This window comes from Artemia franciscana, chromosome 4 (assembly GCF_032884065.1).
Source record: "Artemia franciscana chromosome 4, ASM3288406v1, whole genome shotgun sequence".
In the NCBI taxonomy this organism is placed as follows: Eukaryota; Metazoa; Arthropoda; class Branchiopoda; order Anostraca; family Artemiidae; genus Artemia; species Artemia franciscana.
In genome coordinates this window covers 15,348,878-15,371,070 of record NC_088866.1, presented here as the reverse complement: position 1 = coordinate 15,371,070, position 22,193 = coordinate 15,348,878, and the positions used below count along the sequence as shown (strand labels likewise).

General features: G+C 34.8%; 1 protein-coding gene across 6 annotated transcripts in view; it reads left to right on the top strand.

Annotated features, from left to right (window-relative positions):
* The window catches only part of LOC136026042 (queuosine-tRNA galactosyltransferase-like), a 53,105-nt gene that overhangs the window by 20,699 nt on the left and 10,213 nt on the right, over positions 1-22,193 (top strand). For 2 of the 6 annotated variants that reach the window (XM_065702205.1, XM_065702204.1), the window contains exons 5-8: positions 1,302-1,465; positions 4,667-4,819; positions 9,182-9,317; positions 12,827-12,970. In XM_065702205.1, the coding sequence (XP_065558277.1) occupies positions 1,302-1,465; positions 4,667-4,819; positions 9,182-9,317; positions 12,827-12,970 (597 nt within the window). The other 4 variants (XM_065702207.1, XM_065702209.1, XM_065702210.1 and 1 more) reach the window with 4 other exon arrangements.

Below are 22,193 nucleotides of genomic sequence, written 5' to 3'. Positions count from 1 at the left end.
GAGGAGTCAATAACTTTTGCGTAATCGATTTCTCTGACATCGAGCGTGGATATAAATGCTTGATGGAAAGTTACATAGTATCACAGATGTTTCAAAAATGTTTTGTGTTCTTGATTGCGAATACACTGATTTAAAGAAGTCCTCGTATGGGGTAATTTTCGAATGTGCATCTTCATTGCTGAGTACGGACCATAATGAAGTGCCCTGCTATCACTGGTATGTCAACTAAAATATCTATTTTTACAATAGAGACTTGTGGAGTACAACATTACGCCATATGAACAGACTGAGATTCTATAACCGAGTAATTTCCTAATTCTATGAAGGTGAGAAGGAACTAGATATTGTTCAAGAGAAAGTCAAAGAAATATGAAGTTTTTTGGAGTGGTAACCCTATATGTAAAGGGTAGGCTAATGTTCCCACTGATAAAATTTTAATCGACAAGTGCATTTCAAATATTCCTCTATTCAATTTGGAAGATTTCAACTGTCTGAATACATAACCCCGAGAACGAGATAATATTTTTTTTTGTAAATGGGTTCCTAGACAAATTGCTTCTTCGAATATGTATATAAGATATTCCAGGAAGAAGAAGGATTCAGTTGAAACTTTTAGGGACAATTTTTGTGTTAAAGGGAGGGGGTGAGGGGGAGGGGGCTTCTCCAAATATGTGTATAAGATATTCCAGGAAGAAGAAGGACTCAGTTGAAACTTTTAGGGACAGTTTTTGTGTTAAAGGGAGGGGGGTGAGGTAAGAGGGCCTTGAATTTTGTGTTTGGGGAGAGAATTTTTCTCTAATCCTCCCAAAATAGTATACGCTGGAGTCTTTTTTATACCTGTCGTCTGACAGGCCTCGTTTCTAGTTTTATATAAGGTTTTGCGGAAAGCTAGGTTTGTCATCATAACAATAACACAAACGAGGTCGCAATAAGAGAATCTATTCAGTATTACAGTAACGTTGCATAGATTGTACTGGGGAAGGAATTTAACATTTCTGTTCGAGAAGAAAGGAATTGCGGATTTGATGGCAAAATTTTTACATCAAGAAAGGCTCTAAAGATTAGATGAAATTTCCTTCTATGAATATTTCGATTTATTTTCCACTCTACAAATTAGCATAGATCATTGGAAATTTAAGCCAATCTATGAAATAAAATGGATGATTTTTGACACATGACACATGCATGCATAATACATGAATGTAGGACGTCCGGAAATACTTAAATTCAACTCGAATTAAATAAATTCTATAGATATTATTGGTTTTTGAAATCTCACAGATTGTTTTTCTCTATTACAGATTATTGGCTGCCAGTTTTCTCGTCACCCATATAATTCAACACTGCGTTACACTCGATGGGCTAATTCTCTTCCTCCTGAAAAACTGGAAGTTCAGGTGCTGACATCTCATGGACCGACTGTTATCATGCCAACATGGTTTTGCCATAGATCTGTCTACGACAGGTAAAAAAATGTCTTTACAAATAACTGGAAGATCTGGTCATAACATGAAACAAAACCACTTGTTGACATTTTCGAAGTGTCAATATCCAATAGCTGAAAATCGCGTATCTTTCAATACATTTGTGAACTTAGTTAAGTTCCTGCTTTACCAGATACTTTAACAATTACTTAAGTTTTCTGAAAATGCCAGATTTTCTGTAAGGGCAGCAGTGAATTTTTTTGGCTTGTCGTTCTTAGCTTTTGCCGTAAATTTAGCATACTTGTTATTATAAATGACACGCTCTGAAGCTAAATTTTTCAAGTCCATAAAGCAAATAGTTGAGGAAATTAAATAGGAGATTCATTGCTGACTTTATTTTAATGCTTTTGTCATCTGACAAAAAAGAAGAATTATCTGGTGCTTGCTTATGTGCCTGAGCATAAAGAATATTTTTAAGCTATCTCAGAATGGACTTGGTCAAATTGGCCTCCAGTTAAATTGGGGACAATAATTTGTTTTGCTTAATTCTTTTCAATTATTAATCCTTACCGTAATACCCGCATTATCGCGGACTTCGTAAAAATGTAAATTTCTACCATGTAATTTTGTTCTCCTGTCTCATGATGTAGAAGGTCAATCCTAAAAATTTCTAAAGGCTCATTCGATAGCAAATTAAAATTGATGACGTCATTTTAGTGTAGTCCCAGGTGGACATGCTCATACACGGATTCTCAATTTGTGAAATTGAAAGGCCCAAAGTAAGACTGTTTGGCATTTGTCCCATCCCCCTCCTCGGTTAAAAAAGTTATATACCTTTTGAAATTTCTTCATTTATGTAATTTGTTGCTATAACATCCGTTGTTAGTTTACTGTTTCTTAGATTGCGCATGCTACCATGTTGAACTTAAAAAAGGCTTTATAATTTCTATATTCTTAGAAAGAAAACATGAGTTTTAATTGGTTAAAGTATTTACTGATGGATACATACAATTCTTATTTTTTTTTTTCTGTGTATCAGTTTATTTAAAAAGCTTCAACTGTTTTTCGCTTGCTGCTGTCAATATTATTTTTTCTTTTTCTTTATATTTCAGTTTTTGAAATTTACAAAAAAGAAAAAAGAAAAAATCGTGCACCAAAGGAAAAACAGTTCGAGGATAGTTCTATCCAGTGAGAAAAAGAAGAATAGTATGCAAATATTCAAAGTGTCCTTTCACTGTTACTTGGAAAGGGTCTCTTTTATTTTAGCATTTGTTAATAGGTATTTCTTGCTTAGTTTTTTTTCTGTAGACTTATCTTTATTTTTTACTGATTACTTTCATTTTGCACTGGCGGTGGCTGTTGGAATATCTGAATATCACCCTTCTTCTTTTTTTCACTGGCTGGAACCATTCTTTTTTTCTTCGTTACAAACTTTTTTCTATTAGCATGCTTAATTGTTAAGTTTCTATTCATTTATTTTAAGTTTTATTTAGTTCACTAAAAATATAGTCGACACGGCTAAGCTGCATAGGGCACGGCGTGAGTAAATAAACTCAATTCTATTTACTACCTTTGAATATACTTTTTGAGTTGGAAATTCTTGAAGCAGAGAAATTTGAAAAAGTTTCGAAGTAGAGAAATTTGAAAAACACTTAAAATATCTATTTTTCTTTAAATTTCATGTGTTTTTAAGTATATAGTCAGCAAAAATGCTTTATATTTTAGCAAATATGGATGTGTTTCCACTTTGTAGAAGCATGGCATTTTATTGATGTTTTGGAAATAATAATAATAATAACTTATTTATAACCCACAAAATACATAAAACTGTGGATTAAACACACAAAAAAAGAACGGTACCGTAAACCATAACCATAGTACCGTAACCATAAACTTTATGTTGTACGGTCGTTTATGGTCTTCCCTCTGAATTTGAATTTTTACGCCTAATAAGTGATAATTCTGTTAAATTTAGATTCTACTTAACCTTAAATACCATAAACATTTGATCTAACGGAATTTGTTTTTACTATTGCCAATGCAACAAAAAACCCAATATTTTGGGACTATATCGGGGACCCTTTTACAATGGTAGAAAATACAGAGAACAAAAGAAAAAAAAAATAATGCAATTTACATCTTTAAAAGAATCATCCCAAAAGCACAAAGATAAATACTGCCGAAAAATTGGGCTACGACATAATAAAACATATTGAATCACAGACTTCTATGAAAAAATACATTCTGTCAGTAAATTAATAATGAAAACCAAACTTCCAAAAGAAGCATACTGAAAGCATTAATTTACCCTCAAAATAACTAGGGATTGATTTTCGAGCTGCTCGAATAGTAGTTATTGTTTATTTTTAAATACGTTAACATAATCATTTTACTTTTATAATTCCCTTTATTTCACAGTACACAATCCTCTGCGTTTATCGATGTATTTTCATTAGAATATTGTGGCGAGGAATTTTTTACAGGAAAAAATAAGGTTTATTATTAAATTTAAAGATATGTCTCTTGAATTTTTATGTTCAATGATTGACGGTCTAATTTTCAAATTTAGACCATGGCTCTGCTTTTTTATTTCCCTTTTTAACTTCTGACTAACATTTGGCACAAACGGAAATGACATATTTTTTTTTTCTTCTGTTATTATTTCATTATTAACCTCTTTACATAAAATATACTTTCACTTTTTAATAACATTATCTTTAATTTTTTTTCTAGGTAATGTTTTCCCATCAATATACTTCTTTTATTTCATGTCTTCTAGTCAGGGGCTCAGGATCGTAGCATCCAAAAGGCTAGTGTAGTCTACCTTCAAACTTGAGGGATCGGCCGTTCTCTTTTAAACACAATTATAAGTTTCCAAGAAATAAATAAAATGTTTTATAAGTTTTAGAGAATCAAAATATTTCTTTATAATATAATAAATCGCTTATTTAAGGAAGAAAAGCATCAACAGTAGAAGCGTTCCAACTTTCAACCCCCCTAATTTCCGCCTAAATCTCATATTTGAATTGAGGAGTCTCAGTCCTGTGTACTATGCATGGTGACTTTGATGTTGCGATCTACCATATTCCAAAGCCATATATCAAAGATTCATGTACATTAATTAAACAGTTTTCTATATACATCTAAGACCCCCCCCCCCCCAAAAAAAAAGAATACAATTGGTCATTAGGTGTCTTGTTAAATATTCGTCTGACCCTGCATATATATTGAACATTTTACAGAGTAGGCGGTTTTACTGAAGTTCGCAAAAGCCATCCTGAAGACCTGGTATTCTTTTACAAGCACTTGGATTTGGGAGGACATATACGTCGGGTCGATGAAGTTTTGCTAATTTATAGATATCATCCAGGAGCTATGACTTTCGGAATCTCAGAGTAATACAAGTTTCTTTGTAGATTTTGTTTATTTTTAGACAAGTTTATCGCTTTAAAGTCATGAAAGTAGAAAGAAACTCATTTTGTTTGTTATTGCTGAGCTAATCAATTACTAGTGCTTCTTAGTATTCGAATGCCGAAAAGAGTGAATTTGATATTTCAAAGTTGGCATAACAAGCTAATAACAATTTCTGCAGGAACATTAGCCCGTTTCCAAGAAAATTATGTCTATTTTTTCATTCCAAGTACCAAATCAAGGATCTGAGGCAATCAAGGGATCTAAAGGCTGTGTTTAATTTGTTTTTATTCAAAATAATCTCCATGTTGTATTTTTTTTTGTTATGACATCCCGGGCTGTGGTGTGGTAAGCTGGAGATTATATATTGCCATTGGTCCATGGACAGGCCACCATCATTTTGGATACTGTTTTTTTTTTTTTTTATTGATGAAATAGTGGTTCATTTTTTGTTTGTTCTGTATCAATGAGGATTGTTAAATTTTGTTTATATGTCTTGCCCAGTAGTCGAGCTTGTCTCTCCATTTGGGCAAGTTGAAGATTTTGATGAATATGAATTTTTGAATAAATGAATCTGAATCTGAATCATATCATCATGGATAAATTCAAGATTCTATTTGGGAAGCAGTCCAACAAAGAAAATGATGCATAGCCTTACATATACATTTCGATCCTGTCAAAATGTTTTACTTTTCTTGTTCAGGTTCGTTGTTTTTTTCAAATATTAATTATCAAATACAGCATCTTGGACAAAAATTTTCTAAGCCAGGGTCCGTATGTGGCCCATGGTCCACCACTGTTCAAGATATATAATTTATTGAATTTTCATGAACATACTTAGAATTGAATTTATGAGATATGACAAATGAAAATGAAAGATAGCCGTTGAGTTGCAAAAACTTCGCATGTAAACATGCATTTGTATTGTGTGATCGACCACTGGCTAATCATCACTAGTCAGCTGCTTCATAACGTGCTTAATCTATCAGATTAATTGCCTTGAAAGATGATAATTTAATTTTAGTAGCATTTTAGTTTGATTGGGTGAAACTGTCTAAGCATTTGATTGGCTCTAAAGCTTGTGTTCCTGATGGACTGCAACGCTTCATACATCCCCAAGCGATCAAAATTCCGACCAAACAGTTGTTTCTTAAATACAAATTTGACTAACTGTATGTATTGATCTGTACATAAACTTTCTCCGAACTTTAAAGGATAAGCAAACAGGAAATAATTCAAAACATTCCAACAGAGTTCCAACAGATTTTCAGTTTATTATATCAAAACTCAATAGTGTGTATTTGGTCCCTTTTCTTGTTGTTTGTTTTCGGAGTTAATTCATTTGGCAAGTGAGCATTTCATTTCTACTTGTATTTATGAAGTTCAACGTCCAGAGACAATCTATTACAAAACCGCGGACGTCAACCCAGTGCCATTTGATAATCAATCATATTTAAAAATTGTGCTTGTTTTAACATAATTGTTCATGGAGAAAAAGGACTGATTTCTCAAAGAATTTTTATAAGATAGCTACAAAAAGACTAAGAAAGATAGCTCATTTGGAGCTTAGCAAGCTCCATAATTAGGATGGAAGAGTCAATATTTCTAGTTCGTTTGCCACAAATAATGAACATCTTAGAAATAGTATTTCTGTGTTACCAGGGATATTGGCAAATTTTATTTACCGTAAAGGTTCTTCGGGTAGCCATTATAGAGCTTTTAGAAATCTGAAGGATATACAAAGAAGCATGTGTTTGTAATGAAGAAAACAAGTAAAAAAATTCAGTAAATCATTTTAATTCCTCTCCCTTTAAGAGCGCTTAGAACGCAACAAAGTTTAGTAGATGTAATTATGGTGTATGCGGATCGTCCCTAAATCTTCGTTGCCAGCATATCTATAGGGCTCATGATAAACCCTTGTATTTTGATAAAACTGGATTCGCTGCAGCAAATGAGGCTAAACTTATGTTGTTTTCTGGGTATCAACCTAAATAACCTTCCAGGAGGGAGGGGATGAGTTAGTATTTGTCAACTTGAAAAATTTTAACCTCCATGTGGCTAAAAATTGTGAAAATTACTTTATTAAAAGGTGTATTTCTTTCATTTAGACACCTTATAAACAATGTCAGATCTTGGATTTGATGGGGGGCAGCTTGTTTATGGAATAAAATTATATTCTATAAGAGAAGTATCTTTTCCTTGGATTTTTCATCTTTCATACTCTTATTTGCAGTCACAGGAGAACTGGTCAAAATACGAAGGCTGAAAGTATCTTCCATATCGCATGACCTTTTTAAAGCTATTCACAAGACATATAATTTTAATCTATCCATCTAAAGGGACGTGAATGTTCGATGGAACAGAACTCTTACTATGGTAAAAAGGTATTGTGCCCGAAAATAGCAATTGTGCGACTTCTTCAACTGAAATCTTCATACCACGTATCTGTATTATTTCTGAAACGATTAAGGGTATGAGAGTGTTCGAACTTCACAGTAATGAGTGGTCCATCGTGGAAGCTCTCATTGAGGTTCTTCGCATGTTCAAACGAGCAACGGTGATAGGTATTGGGTATAATTATGTTTCGGCAAGCAAATTTGTGCTGATAATTAAGAGATTACAGTTGTTTTTTTCAGACTCTGGATACTAGTATCATGGCCGAGTCAATCTATGGCCTGTTCAGCTCAGTAGATATTTATCGGCCAGTCATAAGTTTGATACAATGCTCTTCACAAGAGCTGGCTTTTTGGGTCCTGCAATAAATGAACCATATAGACAGAGATTTATCATGTCAGTCCATCTTCTCCATTCATTTCCGAGCAGAGAAGAACTTAAGAACTTACTCAAATCTAATTTAGCTCTGCATCTGTCCCTATTGACGTCGCTCCTTCTAAGACGGAGACTAACAAAAATGGATCATCAGACTTCTGATCAATAAGGCAGCTTGTTTCCTAAGTTCTCGACACGACTGGCCAACAGATGGACTCTTCAAGGCACAATGAGAACAATCTAATCAATTTAAGCTCTGCCCATATAGGAGCAAATATTGTCAGAGAATATGAGGAGAGAGTTCCTGTCTTCTTAAACGAGAGACAAAGATCAAGAAACAACGATTCTGATCCACTAGAATTTTTTTTCTGACTTCTTTTACACACTGTTAAGTGACATTGAACAAATGTATTTCTCAGTGCCTGCAACTTCAGTAACGAGTGAGAGTTCATTTAGCATTGCTGGATATTTAGCAAAGCAGTGCTCACGAATGACTGCCAAGTCACTTGAACTCCGAATGTTTCCGAGTGAACTCCGAGCGATAAATTTGTATTTATGTGGTCATTTTACTATTAATCTTTTGTTCGTTAACTCAAATGTGCACTTTTCTCTCATACACTTTAACAAACTGAAAAAAAATGGAATATTTATTAAAGTGGACGATTTTTAAGTAAAAAAAAAGTATCTCTGTTCCGTTTTTAAATTTGTTTCTGTTTTGGCCAAAAAAAGAAACGGTTCCGGCCCCTATTTTCAACAGGAATAATTAAAAAAGAATGTTCCAGTGATACTGTCGATTCACCAATTTGTATATTAGGATGGAATATTAAACCTGTCCTTGTATTCTGTATTTATGTCACATCTGATTTGTCGGTATTCTGTATATTAGGATGGTAAATTTACTTAAATCTGGATTTTGGACGACCCTTTAATATTGAATTACCGGATTGATGAGATTATATGAAGAGTGCCGCCAATCCACAGAAATGTAGTGTGTGGGGGGGGGGGACCGTGACTGGATACTTAGCCTGGCCTTTCTCGTGTAATCTAAACTCCCTTTATAATTCACCTGATTCTACGTTGTGTCTTTTATTTTATACCTTCCCTTCCACCCCCCCAGAAGTGAATACCTGTATACATACCTACTTTGACTATGATATTTTAATCATTCAATCGTATTAAAATAAATTCGTTGGGTCAGGAATATTAATTATTTAAACATTACATTTATCCTACAAAACAAGAACTAGAAATATGATCCATTCAGGCACATAATCTTGTTTCTGAATGGGAGGGGAGGGGGCTCTTAAAAAGAATGCAAAAATAGCAAATCGTCTGGAAGTGTTATTAATTATAGTAGAATCGAAAAATCACGCCAGTCTTCCTCCTCCCGCTCTGCGTCTCTGCCTATACCAATTAGTGGGCAACTTATATCATCCATCTAACTCCATGTCCGTTTATTATTGAGTTATACTTGATTGGCTAGTAGTTTTAAATATTTTCTTTTTTTAACTTGTGGGACTTGATTTGAGCTGAATTTTATGCATGGTTAACACAAATTTCTAATTTTATATTTCCAGAAAAACAATTTGGAGTTTGCGAGTTAAGCGTCTGGAAGAAAATTTTATATTGAATTGGAAATCTTTTTATATATGGAATGCTGGAAAGCAAGGCCGGCAGTTGTATAGATCAATTTCTGAAATTTCAAGAAAAAAGGTTGGTAGTCTTGGACCTAAAGATTATATTTTAGGAGTGTGGTTTATCGCACAAGTCCTTTTTTGTAATTGGCATCAAAGAAACGTTTTTTGTTGTACTAGCACTAGGCAATTGCGAAAAGTCCAATTCAATATATCAAAGGGCACATTCTTAGCTTAATTACATAACGCTGAGTATATCAGTCTCCTATGGTAACGTTTCCGCTGAGCAACTTTTCTCAGCGTTCTAGATCGAGGGTTGCCACCAGGTGAGAAAAAAATCACTAGATTATTGAATTTAAATCACTAGAATTATAATACTTTTTATCATTGTAATTAATAATTGTTTTGTTTCTTTACCATGTTTGATACAAGCACACCTGCAGGAAGAGGTCAAATTGCCCCCTTAGATGTGGAAAAATACCTTTAGATTGACTTTTATTTTCTCTCAAGCGAAAATTACCCTTTAAATTTTGAGAAATGCCTTTTTGCATTTTTATGTAGAGAATATAACAAAATCTTTGCTTCCCGTTCAGTGGAAATTGGCTATCGGTTATTTCATCGAAATATTTGCTTTTCCTTTTTAATTTTTTTCCTTGACGATTCAAAACACCAGTTTTTTCCCAAAAAATATAGAAGCTTTTTTCTTTTTACTCTAGTTAATCTATTATAATTACTGGGACACCATCGATAATTTTGAGAATGACCTTTTTACATTTTCATGGAAAAAATTGTCCCAACCTTCACAAATTTCGATAAGCATCGGTCTTATTGCTTCCTTAATAAAGAAAAGGAAGAAATTGTTAATTATACGGAACAAACCCAAGAAGTAACGTTATGTTAACCCTAATGAAATATGCCAAAATATCATGAAAATATAATACTTTAGTTTATATAATTTGGGCTTACATTTACGCATTAGGGCAGGGGGAAGAGAATAGTAACCTAACCTTACCCCCAGCCCCTAATGTGTAAATATATAGCCCAAGTTATACAAGTCCAATCCATTTTTTCCCGTTATTTGTCTTTGCGGCTATGAAACTGGTTTTCATAGATCATACGCTATCCTTAGCATACTTTCATCCCCAGACCTATCCTCAGGGGCTGCGTGGGATATGTTTGATCTAAAGGTATATTTTTGGAACCTTTCAACTAAGCTAAACATAATGACTATCTCAAAATTTTGATCGAACAATTTTTTGGGATAAAAGGGAGGTGGGACGGGGGGCCAGTGACCGCCCGGTCTTCTTGTTCAAATAAAAGAAAGACCAGAAATTTGAATTTCCATTCAAATGAGCCCTCTGCCGATGTTCTAGGACTGTTAGTTCGATATGATCGCCCCTGAAAAAAAAAATTGACACATATCCGTGATTTTTCTTCTGGCAAATAATACAAAATTCAACACTTGTCCAGATACAGGCTTGATACCCTTATAGTAGGGTTCTCTGATACGCCGAATCTAATGGTTTGATTTTAATTAAAAATCTTTGACTTTTAGTGAGTGTTTCCTCCCTCTTTCAAAAATCAGGTAAATTTTTGCAGTTTATTAGCCTTTTATGGGTAAAACTAAGCTTAGTGAATTTTATATATTTGAAATCAACATAATAAGCTGATGATATATCGATTGATATCAAAATTCCGTTTCTATAGTTTCGGTTACTAATGTCGCTCCGTTCTTGCAGTTCTTTACCACAAACTGTTTGATATGTCAGCACCGAAATCCAAAAACTTAAAGAATAGGACGTTAACTGCGCTTATTAGGTGTTTCAATTAGAAATAAGAGAATTTGGAGAAGTATTGGAGTTTCGATTAGATATTAGAAGTAAAGATAAGAACCATTAGACAATTCCCAGAGTAGACATCCCATCCTACTCCCAACCGACTTCAATTATCAAACCAAAACCAATTTAATCTATCTAGTAATATTACAAACCCTATTATAAAAAGCACTAAGTCCTGTTTTCTTTTTCAATGATTTTTTTTTCATTTAGAAAATTATACTTTAATGTATTTTCAGGAGCGTCGTTTGGGGGCGGCAGTTGCCCCCCCCCCCCCATTAATTTGGAAAAAAATATGATACGGCCCATGCCCTTTAACTGTCCGAGTATGAACCCTTTTTGCCCCCCCCCCCATTAAAAATACTGGAGATTCGCCCCCTGTGTAAACCTACCTTCTTATTTTTCAATGACTCCACTTTCGAAGTTTTAATGGAAGAAAATATAATTTAGAACTGATAGATTATAGATAAAAAAAAAACAATAAATGTTAAGAAGAAAATTGTACCTCAGCAAATGTTGTGAAATAGAAAGTATAGAACATTTTTGCAATTTTGCGATTAACTAAATTCGCCTATTATCTCGATGCTAACGCTCTGAGGTTGATATGGGCATATCTGACAAGGGCATATGGTGGGAAATCGGAAGTTTCAAAGGCGGTATATTTGCAGGAATGCTAATCTGGAACTGTATTGAATCACTATTTTAGTTTTTTTATTAATTAGCTTCTTGTATGATTTATTCGATTGAATCATGAATGTACATGCTATATTGTGAAAAATCACTAGATTTATGAAAAAAAATCACTAGTTTTAGAACAAACATCACAAGGGGTGGCAACCCTGTTCAGATGCAATGATAACGTCAAACCTGAGTCATGATGGACAAATGAAAGGGATAATTATTCTCAGAAGTTTTGCAAGAGGGTAAGCGAGGACAATTGACGCTTTGTTTTTTTCTTATTGGCCTGTGTTCTGCCCTAGAGTTACCTTGTAGTACGCAGATGAATGTTCATAACATATGATAGGATACAAATCAAAATTTTAATGTGTGTCGTATTTTGTAGATTTGAAGGTCGCTTCCTACTTGATTCAAGCCCAGGGAGATTGGAAATGATACGATAATAAAAAAAATTCATCATTCCATTTCGCCATTTCCGTCTTAAACGAACGTATGAGCGAGGTAAAAAGACCCATAATTTTGGCATACTTTTGATTTAGAGGTAATTACAAGCATTTGAAACCGAAAATGATCTAATATTGGGCCTCTGCAGTAATCTAAACTCATTTTCAGAGGTGGCGTTGGGTCAATTTGACTTACAACGGTATTTTCTGTTGAAAGTTTCTTCTTTTTTTTCAAGGCTATAATTAGCAAACCTGTAAAATCTTTTTTTTTTTCAAGTTCTCTTCACGGTTTGCCTTGAAACTGTCACTATTAGCTTTATTTTGCCTTAACGCTGGGAGGGGGAAAAGACGGTGAGAAAATCATAAGATTGCCGACCCAAATTCGTTTAACGATTTGACAGTTTGGTTATTGTTATAGAAAGCATGAAAAGGAAAGACTAAAAAGAAGAAGAAATAACAGGAACACATTAATCACAATTCATTCTCGATTACTAAGATGCTGACACAACTACAACATCATTTCCGATTATTAGACTATCAAATAAATGCAGTCTACCATTTCTTTTCTTGTTGCATTATCATAGCTATATTTTTCTTTGTTTTATTTATTTTTGTATCCTCATGGATTTCAGGTAAAAGGCTTCTGTGACGTAGATGCAAGAAAAATTACACAAGGTTATTATACTTTTGAAGCAGAGAAACAAATACCTAGGCCCAAAATACCAATTGTTCACTTCAATGATGGGGAGCCACCCTTTGTAATCTGTGTTAAATTGGTAAGATTTTTTCTAGGTTAACGCAAGTTTCTAGAAAACATTATGGCTGAACCACAATGCGACATACGTGCATCAATGTCTCTGTTACTGAGGAACAGAATCATATATCATATGAGATTCTGTGGCACACGTTACCGGTGGAGATTCTTTTTTTAAGAGATCACTTCATAAAATCATAGCAGACCCTTGAAGCAATTTCGTGGCTAGATTCAAAACATATGCTATTATCGGTCATGTAAAGTAAGTGTGAGGGGCCTTGGAATGGCAAGATATCAACTGTAAGTCTAAATCAAGAGGATACAATCAGTGGCGTTATTTGCTATGAGACAGGGGGGGGGGTAACTGAACCCCCTCTCCAGCTGAAATATAATTTCTTTAAAAATCTTTTTAAAACTAAAATAAGCCTGCAGATTTTCAGCATCGAGAGTAACGGATCAGTTTTCTTTAGTATATATTTGCCTCTATTGTACTACATGGCTCATTTTTCGTTGTCATTTTCACTTGATTTGGGAAAATTGGCTCCAACTTTGCCCCCCCCCCCTTCAGGATTTTGACGAAATTACCCAACTGCATACAATATTAGATTGTAATCAATAGAAAATTCTGTGATAATAAACATCGTGAAAATGAAAAAGTTACATATAGGGGGGGGGAGATAAAAACTGTTGATACAAATTAGTTAGAAATTTGTTAACACGAAAAAAAAAAGAAAAAAAGATTAACCTAAGAAAAAGTTCCATCGGAATTGCCCCGGAGTGCGTTATCTGTTTTTGTCTGTTCTTTTTTTACCGCGCAATATTCAGATTACACTACTCCACTTATTCAAAGAGTTGTATGTTGTTACCCCTGAATTTCGGCTACTTCACTTATTGACGAAATCGTCTATCGTATCTACTACAATTAAAAACTAACTGCAGTACTAAGCCGCCTGAGGCCAACACACCTACGCACACTATCCTCCTCTATCCAAAGCCTCCCTCTTATATGTCCTCTCTCAAGAAGTTCCCATTTCCTTTAAATCTTTGCTTACGACATCCTCTCACCCCATTCGGGACGAACTACTTTTCGTTTGCCCCTTGTCGGTTGGCCGACAAGGACAATCTTTGGCAATCTGTCATCCGCAGGACGCTAGAAGACGTTAATGGATGAATTTTTCAGAGGAATTGTATAATGATAGCTTTAGGTACTTGCTTGAATGATGTGCGTCAAAAATTAAGCTATATGAAGAGGACGGTATCAGTCTGATGTCAAGGAAGATGTAATGAAAGAAAGATGATTCGGATCACTTTACGGAAGACAGGACGCCAAAACTTCTCCTTTTTGGTAAACCAACTACGGTAAACCGAAAAGCAGGACGTCCCTAAATGAAATAAAAAGAGATAATAAGAAAACATTTAAAGAAATTAGGGAATTCCTACCAGGAAATAAAGAGTGAAGCCATGAACAGAAAGGGATGTAGAGAGTGCAGCTGTGTTGTTCTCAGTCGGCTTGACTTTACGATGAGCCAATAGCAGCAGTAGCATCCTCTGGCATCAAAGATATCGATCAATCTGCTCGTACAGTTGCAAACTGTAATGCTTGAACTTACAGTTAACGGTAGTTAGAAGCCTCTCTTTCGCAGTCAAGAACAATTTTTGCTTTTCAGTTTTCACCCAGTATTAAAAATAGAGTGAAGCGTAATCTGCCCTCCGTTAGCTTTCAGCCAGATAAAACACTGGATTGTTAAAAATCGTTTCCTCCGAAGTTATGCTTCAATTTTTTTTCTTTTCGTGAAAATATAGAATGGGAAGGGCGAAGTTTCAGCGATATCAGTTTCAAAACTTACTAGGAAACGTTTATTATTTTTTTTTACTACGACTTTTTATTGTTCTTCAACATAGTGAAGAACTTTGGCACAGATATTTTCCCTTTGGCACAGATTAAAAATTCGATCTAGCATCAACAATTTTTTTTTTCAGAATTAACGACGCTTCTTGACTACTGAGGTCCCTGCGTCGGCCCTGCAGTGCATTCCTGCAGCGTGATTCGATCTCTGGGTCCCGTATTTCATCAACAATTTTTAACCTAACGTTAATCTATGTTTAAATTTGCCCGTATTTCATCAACAATTTTTAACCTAACGTTAATCTATGTTTAAATTTGATTTCGTTGATTTAGTATTGAAAATACTTTTGATTGATAATATAATTGATGTTAACTAGAACTTGAAATGTTAGAGATCAAAGAAGGAAGCCAGTTTCTTTTTTTTGCAATAACCATTCTAGAAAACCTTTCAAAGTCGTGTCCAGATGAAGGTGCAAGGAGAGGGGGAAAAGGTGGCTCTAAACCTTATTCTGAATACTGTGAGTGAATCTTTTTTTTGTCAATTTTTTTTATGCATTTCTACTTTGAATTGACTTTTTTCAATATTCCAACATCGGAAAACACCACTTTTTCTACCGGAAAAAAGTAGACGATTTCTAGTTCATTCAGTTTTGTATTCATTTTTAGGATATGACCAATGGAGAGCTGGAAAGGAACATAGAAGGACTAGGACTTGTTGAAAACGTCGACTATGTGATATTTAGCTGATCCTATGATGATGCAACGTACAACAGACGAATTTTGATTTTACTAATGAAAGAAAAAGTTTGTAACTGGTATACTTCATTGGGTTTGATCATCAGCAGGGTCAATCGCAGAACTTTTTACAGAGGGAAGCGGGGAGAAGGGACAAGAACTTATAATCTTTCCTGATGTGGGAAAGCACTTCAATTGATTGGACAAGATTTGCACATCAATTGAAAAGAACAAGTTATAATTCTTAAACCATATCGACTTCGTTTATTGCAAAACAGCCAACTATTGCAAACCAGAAAAATCTGGCTTATATGGAGCATCTACATTGAGCCTACCACTGTTTTTTTGTCATTGTCGTGTGGCTTTTTGCAAAAAAATAGTATAACATATTATTGTTAAAACCTTCAGGAATTTCATAAACGTTTATTTATATTCCCCCATTGGCATTTAATCCTATTTACGACAAATAACTACAATACCGTGATCTACTACTACTACTACTACTAATAACTCCCTGCAGTACCAAGCCGCCTGAGGCCAACACAGCTACGCACGCTCCTCCTCCAACCTAATCTATTTAAAGATTACACCCTGCCCTCTTTACACCCTGCCAGGAAGTTCCCATTTCCTTTAAATCTTTATTTATGACCTCCTCCCAACCAGACAAGGACGACCTGCTTTCCGTGTAGCCCCAGACGGTTGTGCAAAAAGGACAATCTTCGGTAATCTCTCATCCTTCATCCGTAGAACGTGGCCTAGCCATCTCAACCTTTCTTTCATTATAGCCCCAGAAAGCGGGATTGAACCACACTTTTCGTACAACCTACTGTTTGAAATACGGTCAGTCAGCCGGGTACCCAGAACAATCCGTAGGCAATTTCTCTGGAAAACATCTAGTAAATTTTCATCTGTTTTTCGGAGTGCCCATGCTTCAGAGCCATATTTGACCATTGTCATCACTGTAGCTTCCAATATTCTAACCTTGGTTTGTAGACTTATCTTTCTATTCTTCCAAACTTTTTTTAACTGTGAAAAAACACCCTGGGCCTTAGCTATTCTACTTTTAACATCTTCACTGCTCCCACCATCTTTACTAATAATACTACCAAGGTAACTGAAGCTCCCAACCTGATCAATCTTTTCGTTACCTAATGTCACCTGTTCATCTTCACTTATTCATAGCCTTAGTGACTTAGTCTTCTTAACATTAATTTTCAAGCCTATTTTAGCACCCTGAACTCGTAAAACCTCTAAAAATTCATTCATTTTGCTCACACTTTCATCTAATATGCTTAAATCATCAGCATAATCTAAGTCCAGGAGCGTTCTTCCTCCCCATTTGATTCCATGGTCTCCAATTGCCTTTCCTGTGCTCCTTAAGACGAAGTCCATCAAAATGATCCATATAAAGGGGGATAGAACACAACCCTACTTAACTCCTGATTTAATACAAAACCGGTTGCTAACCTCATTTCCTACCTTAACGGCAGCAGTATTATTCTCGTACATAGCGCAAATCACTTTAATGTATTTTTCAGGTATACCATATAACGACAAGACCTTTGTTAACGCTGTTCCATCAACAGAATCGAAAGCTTGCTCATAATCGATAAAACTGAGGACCAAAGGTGTTTGACAACGAAGGGACTTCTCAATTATTAACCTAAGAGTGAAAAAATGGTTGACACATCTTCTACCTTTTCTAAAACCGCATTGTTCTTCCCTTAAAACTTTGTCTACAGCATGTCTCAGTCTAAAAAGTATCATATTACTCAGTAATTTGCTACCTACAGAGACCAGACTAATGCCTCAATAATTACGACACTCATTCTTGTCACCTTTCTTATACAGTGGTTTAATTAAGGTTTTCCTAAAATCATTGGGTACTTCCCCTTTTTCAAAAATCATGTTCATGATCCTCAGTAGCTTATTCCTAACCTCAGAGCCACCATATTTAAGAAACTCATTAATCATACTATCAGCACCTGGGGCCTTATTATTTTTTAATCCTTTTAGTACTGTCAGTAATTCTTCCTCACTAAACAAATCTTCCTTCACATCCAAGGTATCACAAACTTTTTCATTTTCATCTATATCTTTTCCTGCAACTGTCTCTCGGTTTAGCACATTCTATAAATGTTGCACACATCTTTCTTTAAATTTTTCCTTATCACTAATTGTGGCCCCATTTCTATCTTTAACTGGGACTAGTCCGGATTGGCTACTCTCTTTCAATTTATTAACATGCCAGTATAATATTTTACTATCATGCCGTCTAGCCGCATCTTCCAGATCCTCAGCAATTTTATCCATCGCCTCCACTTCACATCTTCTTAGTTCATATTTTAATGCTTTCTCCACTTTCTTTACATTCCTTACAAACGTTTATTTATATTCCCCCATTGGCATTTAATCCTATTTACGACAAATAACTACAATCTACCGTGATCGCCAAGTATCTACTCCCCCCCTCTAAAAAAAGAATTAGTTTCCAATCAATTATGATACTGAAGCATAGAGCCATATTTATTAGATAGTGTGAAACATACGGCTTATTGCTACAATTTTGCTAGAGGAAGAATTATGTATCAAAACTTCCGCAGCCTTAACCTCATTTCATACGATTTTCTCAAAACCGTTTTTCCTGAAATATTTACTTAACTTTGTGACGACGCATTCAATGGTGATAAAGAGTTTGGTGACAAATTTGAGATTCAAACAATTTTTCTTTTCCAAACAGTTTACTTATACTAGATACTGGGTTCGTTTGTCATACCGTTCATTCTGTTCTCTTAATGATGCATGGTGGTGCTTACTAACCAAGCCAGAAATAGCAGAATAAAAATTCTCAAAAGCCCCCCCCCCTCCCCCAAGAAAAGAGAATGCGTTCTCAGCCACAAATATACACTTTTAAGCATTTGACATGTTTTTTTTTTCAGATGTTCCTAAAGAGGACGTCCTCGCCTAATTTTCTGGGGACTCATTCTCTGTGAATATTGCTATGTAATAATACATGTTTATCCATTATTCAACTTAATTGGTTGTGAATAATTTGCTTCACATCACTGTACTGAAAATAAAAGGACGTATCTAATACTTTTTAGAAAGTGAGATTGATCTCCTCTAGAGGTCCCTGCTACTTGAAGTAAGATAGGGGAATGTACTTATTGAAAATACAGGAGACTAGCCATGTTGTGATAAAAACAGCGCACCTTTAGCTTTGATGTCAGCACACATAATTTTAGGCGCTACATACCATATGGAAGCCCTATTATTTACCCTCACACTCTAATTTTTACAGGTTTATTGTTCCTATTTTCTTTAATTGAAAACCTTGAACAAACTCAGTCCCAAGAAAAGTAAAAATGATACTTATTCTCGCTCAGTGGACAAACTATTGAAAGATTGACATGCATCCTTTCGTTTCCGTCTCTTCTGCTTTATTGTCACAAACAACTGCGTCCGATTCTTTCTTATGGGATAACTTTGCAATCATGCTTTTAAACTTAAAGACTAAAGAGAAATCTTTAATCCAAAATCAAAACAAACTAGTTTCAAGATGAGACAGGCACATGAGTTATGGCTAAAACCAAGAGTAGTAAGAGTACAAATATTTTTCAGGGAGGGTTGGGAGGAGGGGAACATTCAGTTTGTGCGTAAAAATTGTCATATTCTTTTCTAAATAAAGTATTTTAAGACTGTTTTGTACATTTTTGTGCACCGACAGGTGCACAAAAATGCACCCTTGGAAGGGTGCACAATTTCTGTAGGGAGCTTCTAACTAACGACCCTTCTTTACTCATAGGCGATGTCTCAAAAATGGTTTGCTAACCATACGTGATTTCGTCAAAATCTTGGGATGAGAGAGGGGTGTTCAAGTTGGAGCCAATTTTCCCAAATCAAGTGAAAATGAAAACTGGAAAATGTGTCATATATTACCATAAAGGCAAAGATATATTAAAGAAAACTGACATGTTTCACTGGATACTTGAATTATGCTTATCTTAATTTCGACAAGATTTTTTTTGCAGAAACTAAATTTCAGCTGGGGGCAAACTTGGGTCTAGAGGGGGCAATTGCCTCCCCTCTGCCCCATAGCAAATTACGCCCCTGTTGCTAACTTATTTTCAACTTGTTTCGATTTGAAATACAACGCATCACATTATTATTTCCCATAGAGTTGCTCGTAATTTTTTTTTACTTTAACAAGACAAATCGTCTTTCAAAGCGTGGATTCTCATTCTTTTCGTTTGTGGCACATAATACAATAGTACTTAATTAAAGGAAAAATAAATCCTAGCGATAATTCGATTCTAAAACACCAAGAAAACAAAAACAAATTTGTCTTTAATTTCAAATTTTGAATTGTTATCAAAATACGTTATTCCGAAAGCTTTTAAATAGAAATTGCATATCTTCCAATCAAAAATGAGTAGAAAAATGTCTTACTCACCAATAAAATATTCACTATTCACTTGCATACCTGGGACAGTTCACATTCCAATGTTTTTAGTATTTCACAACTTGACATTAATTTGGATGGAGAATAAGCATGACACTGACACTACACTAAGATGATATACAGTTCAGATAAAATCAAGCTTGTTAGTTATAGCCATGATCACAAGAAATTATAATCTCAAAAACTTCTTAAACTGCAGTGCGCTGCCAAGAATTCAGAAAATGTATGCAAAAAAACTGAGTAGCTCCAAATATTTCCTGTTGCATTATTCAAACGGCTACTGAAAAGCTCGCAGAACTTGGATTCCACTCACGATGACAGGGATTTCTTGACCGTACAGTCCAGATAAAAACCACAGGCATTTTCTTGTCATGAACCGATTTCAAAGGCTTCTTGTAATTAACTCGATACGAAAGAGGTACAGAAGACTTGCAAAATAGTCGAGTAGCCCAAGGATTTTTGACTTTTGCGATTGCTAAAAACTACGAGGATCTACAGCTTTCACCAACGATCAGACTGTATATCGGAAACAATTATGTTTTGGATACTGAAGTCGGCTTCGTCTGATACACCCTGGATATTGCAGACTAGGCGAGAGTGACTTAAAGAGTGATCATAGAACCGTAATGGGAAAACATAAGAATAAAGTAGGTAAACAAACAAGAGACAGGGTGATCGAAGGGGTAATTCAGGCTAGTTGTGAAATGGCATAAATCTTGCCATTTGTAACCCAGAAGAAATTAAGATTTGAATTAATTAGATATTCCTTTCAGTTAGATCTTAATGCAGCCAGAAAACCAGATAAATGAAAAAAGAACACCAAAGACATCCTCGGGAAAAAGCTGAGATTTGCATATAACTTGTCTTCAGCAGCCAGCTTACAAGGGATACACGAAATAGCTCTACACTTCAATTTTGTTACTTGATAACAAAACTTGAAGTGTAAAATCCAAAACCATGCTAGTTGAGGCTGCATAACAATATGTTGGAAGACTTCAGATCGATGAGAGGAAAAAAGAGGGGCGGGATTAGTCGGCAAATAGTGTTTCTTCTTTATTTTCACCTTGATCCAGGATGCATTTCACCTAATAATTTTAAAGCATAGCAGCATTGTTTTAAATATTGAAATCCAAACTTACGCTTTTGCATTAATCTATCCAAGGCGTCTGGAGCTTTACAACGATTTCTCTCATTCAGTATTTCTTCTATGTTTCTCTTTTTTCTCAATTGATCTGGGATGTATCTAAGCAGATTTGGATGAAACGATATTTGCATCCATCATTAAAAGCATAGAAGACACAACGATCCAAACGCATATTTTTGTACTTGTAATTCGAGATGTCTGGTAGCTTATAAACAATTTCATTCTTTTAATATTTCTTGATATAATTCACTAAAGTTTTCATACGAGGCTGACTCATTGAGATACGTCAACAAAAACAAATAAGCAAGACAATTGAGAACTGGGACAATTTTCAGTAGTTAAGATTATAACTGATTATTCTAGTTAAAATGACGCAACGACATCCAGTCAGTGAACTTTAAGTTGATACCGCAATGTTATTTGATACGGTCAACTTCAGTAGGCTTTATTAAGGTAGTGATTGAAACTACACCTCAAGAAGTATTTAATACTGGTCATCCTTCTTCAAGCAGGGCGAATTAGTACTAAAGCTTCCTTGAGATGTTATATTGAATTTTTTTCGAATTCTTCTGAAATATCTTCTAGAATTAGAGCTCCTATTCGCCAAATTACTGTCAAGATTTTCAAAGCGACTGACTTATAGATGCTTCAGAAATAAAAAAAAAGGTGGTATAAAACCTGTTTTTCCATGATTAAACAATCAAATGAATTCAGTACATCATTGAATATATAGATAAATCCTAAATTGTGTATAAACGCATTGCATTAACCATTTTGAAGTAGAGGAAATATTGAAAGAAAATTGTACCAGGTTTGTTAGCGTATTCCATTTTTATATCAGGCATTTTTGATTGTACGACGTTTACCACTCGATCAAATGCAAGAGCAAACTCAATTCTCTTATTTTTTTTTCAACAGATTATTCTATATTTGACCATTTCAACGTTGAGATAGGACTCTTCAAACCATCCTCGGGATTGACCAAGCCATCTTCGACTTAGGTAACATAGGTATGTCAAGTATGTATTTTGACTTTCTTGAATCTCTACTCAATCCTA